The sequence below is a fragment of the Stigmatopora nigra genome, chromosome 19 (genome assembly GCF_051989575.1).
Source record: "Stigmatopora nigra isolate UIUO_SnigA chromosome 19, RoL_Snig_1.1, whole genome shotgun sequence".
NCBI lineage: Eukaryota > Metazoa > Chordata > Actinopteri > Syngnathiformes > Syngnathidae > Stigmatopora > Stigmatopora nigra.
In genome coordinates, this window is record NC_135526.1 from 4,219,990 (window position 1) to 4,231,569 (window position 11,580).

The following is an 11,580-nucleotide window of genomic DNA, read 5'->3' on the forward strand; positions in this document are numbered from 1 at the left end:
TAGTTTTTTTTTATTAACTTTTTTTTAACAAATACAACATACATCCAGAATGACACAGCTGACTTTCATCAAGTGTTTACATCTACACGCTTTATACAGATTGGTATACAAAACAATAATTTACGGTCAATAGAAGTCTAGTTACACATAACTATACAACGTGTGAATGAAATAAATATAAAAACAATCACATGGTGGGGAGGCAAAAAAGGGGACAAGTAAGAAAAAAAAGTACACCACAAGCACCTGTTTTCGTAAGATGCTTCTTTAAAAGATCTATACATTTTTCCCCTTTTGGTAAGAGCAAGGGCCGCCTCTTAGTGTAGGGGTTCACTTGCCTGGCTTCGGTGCGGCCAGGCGGGGGCTCGATTTCTGGTGGCAGTATGATTGTGAGTGCGAATGGTCGTCTGTCTCTCTTTCTCTATGTGCCCTACGGCTGAATGGCGACAGGTCTAGGGTGTTTTTTGCCCAAAGTCAAGAGCCCCAGCAGCTCTAGCAACCCTTACACGGCACAGAAGATGAATAAATGGTAAGAGCAATACGTGTTGGTGAAAATGAGTTCCAGTCCAGAAAATTTGACAGGACAGGCTTTCAGCATTAGCTTCGATGGTAATAGAAAAGGAAGGAAAGGGGGATGGATTTTGTAATCAGATAAATATGGCTATATTCCTAAATAATATTTCAATTGTATGAGGTTATAATTGATGTTTTTATGTGTCGCAGCTGTAGCTGCAGTAAAGGTTTTATAGCCATTCAGGTTTTTGAGGGTAGGATTGATTCAGATATAGAATTGAAGGCGTCGGTTTGAAATCCATGGCCCGCGACTGATAACAATACTGTCAGAGGACTTTTACGAAGTTGGATACTTTTTAACACATAGTGGTTTCTGTCTGTCATGACGTGGCACCTGTAAAATTTTCACTGTGAACAATTCATTCACATGTAAATTTTTGCACTTTACTCAATGCTCATTGTTTCCTAACTGTGTGCTACACGCGAGTAGCCATGTGATTTCCCCCCATATTTTTTTTACACAATACAAGCCAGTGGTTGACGCTTCGGTAATCAAAATCATGAATTGCATTTACCTTCACCCAGGTGTCAAGTGCTACAGTTAACATGATCTCTATCCACACACTGCTTTGTTAAGTACACTGGAAATCTGAGACATCGCTCACATTCTGATAGGGTGGGTTGGGGGTAGGGTATGAAATGATGACCCTTGTGATTGCTATCTTCAAAATTTAAAAAAAGGTGTATCAAACACAGACATTTGCACTATCTGCCATGCAAAGTTCCCAACACCCAAGTATGGAACATGCAGTCAAAAGTGCAAGTCTACAGAGCGTTCTACTGCTTCCCAAGAGCATTTGTGTTATGTACATGTGAAGAGATGTTAGGCTATAAAATAGAAGTACAGTGAACCCCCACTATACCGCAGTTGGTTGTCCAAAACCCACATATGGCAGAATGTTAAACAAACATTCAAAGATTTTTTTTATCACAGCGGACTGCCAATTGGCAATGTGAATGTGATGGTAAGTTTAAGCTTCCCTTATTAGTGTTTAAATATACATTTTAAACTTCTCTTGTTTTGCAATAAATTTCAATACTATTAAACTAGCATTTTTTTTATTTTCTCCAGTAATGTCATGTGATCAATTATGGAGTTTACACAGGTTTTAAGTGTGTAGGATGGGTAAGCAGGAAAAATATTTTATTGTGAGTGAGTCTTGAACATGTCCATGATAAAAGGGGGTTCACTGTAATAAACAGGAGGACGGGCTAAGTGCAGCACACGCGGCAGACAGTTTTACGCGAGTGACGCAGTCTGAGGATATGACGGACTATCTTGTCACTCTGGCTGGACTACGTCCTTGTGGTGGCGTAGGATATGCTGGTTTTTCTCCGATGGTCGCCGGAAGCCTTTTGAACAGATCTCGCAGCGATGCGGGTAGTCTTTAGTGTGGATGGAAATCACGTGCCGCTTGAATCCCGAAGCGTCGCCCGTACTGTAATCGCAGTACTGGCACTGGTAAATTCGTCGCTCTTTTTGCCCTTTGCCAACAACCACAGTCACGCTACTGGCTAAACTGGCCGCACTCACTCTAGTAGCCTGGCCAGAACCAGTGGAAGCGGCAGGGGCTGACTTTTTAGGGGAGGGCACGGGTGATTCAGCCTCTGTCCTCTTGGGCTCGCTCTTCTCTGGGGAGGCCTGCTGTTGCTGTTCCTTGGTGTGGACAGACAAGATATGGCGACTAAGGACAAAGGGGTCGGTATTTTTGAAGTTGCAGTGTCGGCACTGGTGGACTTTCTTGGTGCGGTGGGCCAAAGAGTGCTTCTTGAGTTCGGACGGCCGATGGAAGCCTTTGCCGCAAACTGCACACTTGTGTGGGTAATCCTTGGTGTGCACTGATATGATGTGGCGTTTCAAGTCGCTGGAATTGGAACTTTTGTGGTCACAATGGGCACAATGGTGGGTCTTATTTTCCTCGTGTGTGAGTGCGTGCTGGTTTAATTCCTCCTCCTCGGCAAATGTCTGGAAACACCGCTCGCACTTGAACGGCATCTCCTTGCTATGCTTGGTCTTGACGTGAGTCTTCAGGTTAGAAGAGTCAGCAGACTTGTAATCGCAATACATGCAGGAGTAAGGCTTCTCGCCCGTGTGTGTGCGCATGTGTTTTTTCAGCTCCGAAGGGTGACGGAAACCTTTCCCACATTCCACGCAAATGTGTGGGAAACTTTTGCTGTGAACGGCCAACAAGTGTCGGTTAAGCAGCCCTTGCTCAGCAGTTTCATACTCACAGAACTTGCATTTGTGCGTCTTGGCGGGTGGAGGCGGCTGCTGAGTCTTGGTCTCTCGTTGCTGGTGCTGCAGTCTGTGAGAGAACAGCGCAGCCTGCTGGTGGAATTCCTTGCCGCACATTTCGCACTGCAAGGGAGCTTTGTTGCTCAAGGCATGGACTTCCATGTGGTTGTGGAGGCTTGCTTTCTTGTTGGTGGTAAAGTCACAGTCAGTGCACTGATATTTTTTTCGGGTAAGAACCTCCTGATGGTGATTCTTTGTGTGCCGCTTCAGAAAGCCTCTCGATTTGAACTTTTTGCCACAGAGCATGCAGGGATACACTGTCAAAGGTTGACCATAGGGACCGATGATGATGGCTGGGAAGAAGAAACAAGAGCAAGTTCTATTCAACCTTTTTTTCCATCAGCAACAAAGAGCAGAAATGGTTTTCATTCATCAGTGTTATTTGGAGATAGTTTTGTACTAAGCCTCTAAACCCATGTAATACATGTGATAAGTTAAAAAAATACATGAAATAAACAGCCATGCACACACTGTTTGGTGATACACTAGGTTCCCCATTGTGACATAGTGCATCCTACCTGTTTGGACTTGTCTTGGTTCAGTTCTCCGCTTGGTCTTACTTCGCTGTTGGCCTAAGTCATCCACGCTATCCGATTCGTCTATGTGAAGAAGCGCGCTGGCTGCTCCGTTCCGGTTTTCACAGCTCTCATTATCCTCCACATCTGTAAGGAAAACAATTACTTGATCAATAAGATTTCTATTATTTTAGGAGTATGTATATGCTGGTTGATTATACCTTCTGTCATTGAGTATAAGTAAATTTAATTTGTTCTGCCAGTCAATATACTGCTTTCTCATTTATGAGCAGATATATTATTTAAATTAAATAATGTTCAGACTAATTAAAGTAAAATGTAATAATGCTGTAGGGAAAGGTCATCCAGAATGCAACACAAAATAAAACTGAGCACAATATTTACCTTCAGCACAGATTTGTGAAGTGAGCTTGCAGAGGTGAGAAGCAGTAATATTCAATTTGTTTCGCTTTACTCACTCACCATGGTTTCCTTGATGATGAGAGTCGCCAACAGACATGTAAACCATCTTCTCGCGAAGCGTTTGGCCTGAATCTGTCAGTGCCACATTATCCATGTCTGCATCGCTGACGTCTACTGATTCTCCTAGAGGACAAATACAAAAGTCTCTGACATGTAGGTAAGGCCATAAGTACACGCTTAGGAAAAAAAAGTTCTTACCCATGTCATCTTCCCCAGAGTCAGCCTTGAAGATGTACACCTTAATCACCTCCTGTCCATCTTCATCCTTCTCCACCTCCTGGTCCTCCACCGCTCCCTCCACAGTTACCTCGGTTCCATCCTCAGACACCATTTTACCAGCATCATCCACTAGTGGGGGTGACAAACAAGAAGTATTTAACTGTAAAATCTAACACACTTAGGCTCGTGACAGTCCATATTTTTGAACAACTTTGAAATTACTTTCATTAAAAGGACTTTGGAGTAAAAGTTCTTTTAAAAAATCCTCTTAAGCAATGCTAAATTTTATTGCCTAAAATATACAAAAGGAGTAGCAGTCAATCATCACCTTTACCATTCAACAGTTTCCATTTTGCAGACATTGCATTCCATTAACTGATATCACACTTTTGCAACTTGCCTAGCAACTGTGTCTTGCGTCTTAAAATCCTCACATTTCGATTTAAATGGAACAATGACATCACTGCAGAGAGAGTTGTCTTACAGGATATCATCAGATAATCGCCACAGCCATCTTGGTCATCGTCCTGTTGCTCGGGATCGAGGTCTTCTTCGGGGATGTCACCCATGGCGACGCCATCCTCCTCACCGTCCAAGGCCATCACGCAGGTTTCTACAGCGACATCTTCATCTTCATCGCAGTGCACATACTCAGATACCACATCCTCAACAGCATCCTGGATGACTAGCTCGTCTGGGGCAAACCTGTGCACCGCCATGCTTTCACCCTCGCCCTCTGACACCAACACAGTCTCTTGAAGCTCCACAACAAATTCCTGCCCGCCGGCACCACCCTCATCTGGAAGAAGCAGGATTACCCAGTTAGCCAGATAAGCATGAAGAGCATTATTTTATTGGAAATTAAGAAAATTAAACTGCTCACTGTCATCAGTGGATTGCATGCATCAATATAAACTTTTCGGGTCAAAAGTTATCTGGCTGAACTAAGAATCCTGCTTCTTCAGATACCCCAGTGCCCTCCCTCTACTGTGTATTACCACTTTTTTGTCAAGTGTATACAGGCATTAACACAAAAACAGCTCATTACCCGATCCGTGTAATATTATTTTAGGCTCTTCAGGAGATATTGAAAGCCTGGTGACCTCCTCATCCATTGTCCTCGCACTGCATTTGTTACTGGAGAGCTGAAAACAAAAGAAGAAACTTAGGTCTTTGTAATTCTGCGCTGTGAATGATAGGAAATTTTAAAGAAAAGTCACACCATTAATAAATGTTGCATTCAATAGAAGGGAAAATTAATCCATCCAGATAATTTGCTGAATTGAAATTATATTTGGGGTGTAAATATAGCCAAATGATTGATACATTTCCTCAGCCCTATGTCGAATATATTAAATAAATTATCACTATGATACAAATCTTCCATGGCACATGTGTCTGCAATGTAAATCACCATAATGAGCAGTGTAAGATGTAACGTATAATGAATTAACGTCACCGTATCTTTAAAACAATTCCATTTCTAAAGCCACCCCCCCCCCCCCCCCCCCCCCCCAGGGACCCCAAAACATCTTTTTCTCTACCACACATAAACCAGGAAGGATGAAGAAGGGTAGTTGGTGATGAGGGATGCCTGGCTAGTATGTCATTATCACAGTGTCCCATCCCCCAGTTTCAGGTGAAAGAGACAGCTATGGTGTTCAAGATGCTACATGAATCATCAAAGTAAGCATCATATTCAAGGAAGGTAAAACGGTATATATAAACCAGGTGGGCTGGGTTACAGCGAAAAATCACACATTTGCACATGTAAATGAGATTGTAAATGTTCATTCAATTTACGCAAAGCCGACTACAGCGTGTATAAACATACAAAGACAAGACCCACATGTCGAAAGGAGCTTTTTTCTTTGGGGGGGCGCTCTTTCACAAACAAATCTGCTACAGCTCATATTCATCACACTAGCCTCCGCCATTTTGTTAGCTTGATATACAAACGAATGCTAATTTAACTCGCTTATATTGCATAAACTAGCTGGAAATTTTATTATTAAAAGTACCATTATACAGAACGGTTGCGCTTTTAGACTGTTAAAACAATACATGCGTGACTGAAGACAGCACATGAGAAGTAAAACATTTTCTTAAGCTAGCTAGTTAGCATGCTAACTAAAAGAACAGGCCCAGATTCCCAAAACAATTGTGGCCTTTCTTCGGGCCTGGGCCCCGAGAAGAAAAGGCCACACTGCTTATTTTGCGGCCTCTCGGTTAGAAATAATGAATAGTTCGAAATGCACCGTGCATGCAATAAGTAAAAAAATGAATGGAGGGATAAAAGACACAGCACATAAGCAAAGGCACACTTGGCATTGCAAGTGGCAGCCTTACGAGCAATAAGGAGCCCCGTACCAGATGCAGCAGGGATGGCCTCCGTCCGCTCCTCGGCTTCCCAGGGCCGCTTGGTGCCCCCCACTACCCCAGACTCGAGCTAGATTCAATCGGGACTTTGGTGCTATTTGGGCGGGCCGCAAACGAGCAGAGGAGGAGGGGTCGGGGGGTCGATGTAGAGCTCTAGTCAAAGCCAGGCAGGGCGTCTGGAGCCTGATCTTGTCATGCTAGTAGCCCCCCGCTCTTTCAAGCTCCGAGGCCGCCGTCAGCACTACACGTCACAGCCCGAGAACGGCAGGAAAATGCGGAAGGGTTAGTGGTGGAAAGCATACGGGCGGATAACCAGCAAAAACAGGCCATAAACTCGAGGCGAAGCCACATTTGTCCCTGTTAGTCGAATGTGCGAAGATCACTGCAGATGGATGTGCACACGTTTTCTTGCAATTAAAACAGATAGTGCGCGTTAGGCTAAAGATCCAGAGTACCGTCCAGTTTGCAGGACCAAAGGGAAGAAAAAGATGTTTGAGAGGCATTAGGTTAATAAACAAGTTTATTATGCTTGTGTCCTCATTTTGTTTGACTCCCTGATCCAGTGTCTTGGCATGTCACTGAACACAAAAAAGACACAAAAGTACATATACAAATGCTATATAATTAAATAATAAACTTATTTTTTCAAATCACAAGTATTTACTGTTGTTTTTATTATTATTTATATATCCCCATACTGGAAATAATGTGAAGATGCTTGATGAGCTCAAGCAATTACCAATTATTTTTTTACAGCTTTTACTGATTGTTTTGAAAAATCAATTGTTAAAAGTAATAGATGTGTAATAAAATTCTTACAAATTAGTCATGCTACAAACATGGCAGCCAATGTATCACTTTTAGTTTTGTTTTGATTGTTAATGCTAACATTTTAAGTGTTTTAAGAGTCCCATGAGTGCAACTAAGGAAAAAGGGAAACACAAGTTGGTATATTAAGTCTTTTTAAAATTTATTTTAATTAGTACTTAACTCACAAAAGTCAATCATGTACTTGGTCATAAAAATGTTTTTTTTTCTCCCAAATTTAATTTACACAGTCATTTCCAGTTGAGGTTAACACTTTAAACAAATTTAACATAGTTTGAAAATGCACATGCTGCCCAAAATGTTATCTTCAACACAATTAAATATTGATTTACTACAAATATTATACAATTGACACCAAAAAAACACAAGTAATAAAATGAAGATTATAATATCTGAGCACTGCACTGAGTTTAACAGGTCACACAATTGTGGCTAATCAGAAATATGGCTCAAAATGAATCAGTAAATCATATTGCAAATGGAGGAAGATTATTTTTTGGTTATTTTTAATAGCTCCTCCTTCTCAATGGCAAACAGACGCCAACCTTCCTCAGAGGAAAGGTCAGCCGCCCCCCTTCTCTTGTAGAACTCTATAGACTTTGTGTTGTTTTCTGCCACGATAAAATGCATGCTGCTGCATTTAGTCTTCAATGCTGTCTGTGGCAAGAAGAAATGAGACATAAAAAAGGGAAGATACACATGAAGTGTTGAAAGTAGTTGTAAAACAGATTTTACTTTACCTCACTTAAGACCTTTAGGATCTCTGAGCCGATGCCGTCACCTAGCCAGAGACATGTAAAATGTGCGCACGGTAATTACCAATAACAAAAATTAACAGACAGTAAATGTTATACAATCACTTCTATCAATGATTAACCTCACACAGTACTCAGTCTTTACCTCGAAACTCTGGCATTACAAAGAAGTCCTCCAAGTAGAGGAGCTTTCCAATCCAAGGATCATATGTGAAGTAGTACATGGCAAAGGCAATTACTGTGTGCCCTAGTAGAGGATGGGAATAACATTATATCATGTCATGTCAATCCCACAAAATGTTTTTCTTTTCTTCTGCTTTTACCTTCAGTTGTTTTCTTTTCTTTTGGCACCTCAGCTACCAAGCAGTGATAGAATGGATGATCTCCAAAGCCATCTTCAAGAAGCTCTGCAGGGAGAATGTTCATTTAGTCATTATTTAATATATTTACTAAAAATCGCTCATCGTACATGTACCTTTCTCGGTCAGAACGACCTGTTCCTCCATTTCTTCAAATTTTGCAAGTTCCTATGCGGCAAATATAATGTTTTAACCAAAGCAACTATCAGCCATGACAGTTTTAATGAGCTTACCTTTATTAGTCGCAAGATATCACACACGTCATTTGGTTGAGCCTTCCGTAATATGAAATTGGCCATTTTCTTTTTTTCCCCTTTTTGCCTTTGCGCACTATCCCTCTGAATGTGAATAAGAGCAAAATTTGTTTCTTCATCCGCTCCTCAGGAGTTGAACCCCCCGATGAATAAGGAAAAACAGCATAGACTGACTGGGTTGAGACTCTTTTGCCTTACGTCAACACCCTCTCTATATGTAGGTGTGGTGAGGGGAAAAAAAGAGAAAAAAGCATTCCATAAATGGTAAAAACACTAGTTATTTCCGGTTGGATATCGGCCTTATCTTAGAAATGTTGACTGCATTTTCCCGCCTATCCTCTTTGAGATAAATATGAAACTGATATTGAAAATTTCCTGTCAATGTAACTTTATTAAAAGAATAGATTATATAATCAGAAAAACTAGAATAGTGAATATTTCATTATTTAATAGCTCAGATTGCTGCAGTGCTGAAAAACAGCATCAAATATAAATTTTATATGGCCTCTTAAAACAGTACTGTAATTCCCACTTTGTTGCACTTTGGCTGCTAGGAAGACTCACAAAAGAGACAAGAGCCTTACGAAAAACACACTTTAATTGAATTGTCCAATGGATTCCATCAGTTCAGTTTATCAAAATACTTAAGCTTGCCTGTGGGATCAGGAATGATCTGTGGGGGGAAAAAGTTAAGTTAAAATACAGAAAAGAATAGGTATGGCCTGAAAGACATGTATTTACCGTGTCACTGCCTGGTTTCCATCCTGCTGGACACACTGAAAAAGTTATTTAATGTTAGTTATGGCTTTAACAAAACAAGACATATCTATAAAATTTCTGCTATACTAAATTGCCATGTATTATTTGTCCATCTCTATAGGTTAGGTCCCTTTACCTTCTCCATGTTTGTCTGTGTACTGGAATGCTTGAACCAGCCGAAGCGTCTCATCGACAGATCGTCCAACTGGAAGATCGTTCATGGTAATCTGCCTCAGAACACCTTTACCATCAATAATGAAGAGTCCCCTAAAATAGAATGGCAAACACTCAATATAGAGATGGAAAATGTTAAATAGTTTTGCCTACTGTACCTCAGAGTGTGGCCCTGATCCTCCAGGAACACTCCATAGTCTTTGGAAATCTGGTGTGTGAGATCAGACAAAAGAGGGATGTTCATTGGTCCAAGTCCGCCTTGTTTCCTGGCTGTATTGATCCTGGAAAAAGGATGGGAGCACAAGCAATGCTACACATATCAAAGCGGGGAATAAGAATTAAAAAAGGGACTACATAAGTTTAAGACGATTGCATTTTAACTTTGACAATGAAAGAAGATTTCTGACTGCTCCTCCCAGGCAAGACAGATTGGAGATAATGTTACGTAATTATTCTACTATTCCATTACAGTAATTTCCCCAAAAATAATTCGGATTATGAGATAACGTGAGGTTACCAGGCCAGGTGGGTGAACTGGGAGTCCACTGAGCAGGCAACCACCTCTGCATTGATGGCCCTAAACTCGTGTACACGATCACTAAAGGCAATGATCTCAGTTGGGCAGACAAATGTGCTGGGAAAAAGGGAAGAAAGTACAAATAAGTTCACTTTGCAGCTACAATTATGATTTATTACAGTGTGACGTTTGCTAAAAGTAACTCACAAGTCCAGAGGATAGAAGAAAAAGACAAGGTATTTGCCCATGTAGTCAGACAACTTCACGTCTTTGAATTCACCATTAATGACCGCTGTTCCCTCCCAATGCGGTGCAGGCTTTGAAACTGCAAGATTTAAACATTATTCAGTCATTATGGGTTAATATCGTGATCTGTCTTTCTATTTTGTATTTTAGTCCTTACAATGCAAAATTCGAGTGCATTTCGTGTTACTATGACAACGGCTGTAACTGTTATATGTGAACACAGATGGCACATCAAAAATGTAAACAAACAACACAACAATCCTCAGATGCATATAATATTGATCCTTATATGAAAAACGAAGGTTATTAATTCATTTAAAAGAGAACTGATTAGGGTTCAGAAGTCCAACCCCTTTGTGTTCCTTTGCCAGATTTGCAAAGGGTGCGCGTGAGGATACAATACTGACGTGTCCTAAAAACACCACTAGTGTTCCAGATTAAGGCCTAATGTCGATGTGCAAATAGTAAACGCTATATAAAAGAAACAAGATAATAAAGCAGTCAGGGTTAAGATAAGGTGCTCCCTTTGTCCCGTAGGCAGCACCTTGCTGAAGGATACAAAAGCATGACTTAAAAAGGCGAATAGCTAAGTAGACCCACTCTTGGCTTTGCTGAGGTGCAGGGAATGATCTGAGATGGGTACACGAGAAGCCTCCCCAGGATAGACGTCTCCTCCCGCGTAGTTGTGACACTGGGCATTCTTCACATGGGTGTCTGCTCCCGACGACGAAAACGTGAGGAAGAGCAGTAAAGCAACACAAAAGAGCTCCTTCTGCATCTTGCCGTGAACTGAGAGTTCCATCAGGCACTTCCTATGGTTGAATTTAGTCAAAAGCGCATGCGCGCGCGTCTCCGTCCTATCGGGTTGAGATACGCGCTTTTGCCAAATGTCCAATACGCACAGCGTAAACACGCTTTTCTTCTTGAGTTTACTGCAGTTTTGCCTCATTGTTATTGCTTTACTGCCATCTCCTGTCCTGAAGATTGGGTTCCAAATGCATTAGTATTATTATATAGGATACGTTTACCCTTATAATCGGTGTGCATAACATAATAATAAATAAATAATAACAGAACAAACTAAAAAAACGTAAGTACAAAAAAAGAACACAGGATATTTAATTTATATAGTTTATTACATGATGTTCAGAAACACCACTTTCTTTTCATCATCCTTCTTTTAATGTAACAGTCAGTGGCAGATCAACATTGCAGCACACTGG

At 41.1% G+C, this 11,580-nt stretch overlaps 3 protein-coding genes across 11 annotated transcripts; all 3 read right to left on the reverse strand.

The window, feature by feature from the left end:
• Positions 1 to 9: 9 nt before the first annotated feature.
• On the reverse strand, positions 10 to 6,897 carry LOC144212961 (zinc finger X-chromosomal protein). 9 transcript variants are annotated; one of them, XM_077741183.1, is made up of 8 exons: positions 6,436 to 6,893; positions 5,135 to 5,231; positions 4,792 to 4,885; positions 4,571 to 4,717; positions 4,066 to 4,215; positions 3,868 to 3,990; positions 3,388 to 3,531; positions 10 to 3,162 (listed from the first exon to the last, which is right to left on the reverse strand). In XM_077741183.1, exons 3-8 carry the CDS (start codon positions 4,883 to 4,885, stop codon positions 1,856 to 1,858), a joined length of 1,965 nt encoding a protein of 654 aa, XP_077597309.1. In that variant the 5' UTR covers positions 5,135 to 5,231; positions 6,436 to 6,893; the 3' UTR covers positions 10 to 1,855. The 9 variants fall into 9 exon arrangements, with proteins under 9 accessions (XP_077597309.1, XP_077597308.1, XP_077597310.1 ...); XM_077741182.1 differs by having other exon boundaries at positions 6,457 to 6,892; XM_077741184.1 differs by having other exon boundaries at positions 4,571 to 4,699; positions 6,457 to 6,891.
• A 489-nt stretch (positions 6,898 to 7,386) lies between these two features.
• On the reverse strand, positions 7,387 to 8,945 carry LOC144212636 (diamine acetyltransferase 1-like). Its single transcript, XM_077740669.1, has 6 exons — positions 8,641 to 8,945; positions 8,524 to 8,575; positions 8,372 to 8,455; positions 8,194 to 8,295; positions 8,034 to 8,074; positions 7,387 to 7,950 (listed from the first exon to the last, which is right to left on the reverse strand). Exons 1-6 carry the CDS (start codon positions 8,704 to 8,706, stop codon positions 7,783 to 7,785), a joined length of 513 nt encoding a protein of 170 aa, XP_077596795.1. The 5' UTR covers positions 8,707 to 8,945; the 3' UTR covers positions 7,387 to 7,782.
• Positions 8,946 to 9,241: 296 nt separating this feature from the next.
• On the reverse strand, positions 9,242 to 11,223 carry prdx4 (peroxiredoxin 4). Its single transcript, XM_077741196.1, has 7 exons — positions 10,958 to 11,223; positions 10,319 to 10,436; positions 10,112 to 10,228; positions 9,753 to 9,875; positions 9,557 to 9,687; positions 9,403 to 9,437; positions 9,242 to 9,334 (listed from the first exon to the last, which is right to left on the reverse strand). Exons 1-7 carry the CDS (start codon positions 11,157 to 11,159, stop codon positions 9,284 to 9,286), a joined length of 777 nt encoding a protein of 258 aa, XP_077597322.1. The 5' UTR covers positions 11,160 to 11,223; the 3' UTR covers positions 9,242 to 9,283.
• Between the last annotated feature and the right edge of the window lie 357 nt (positions 11,224 to 11,580).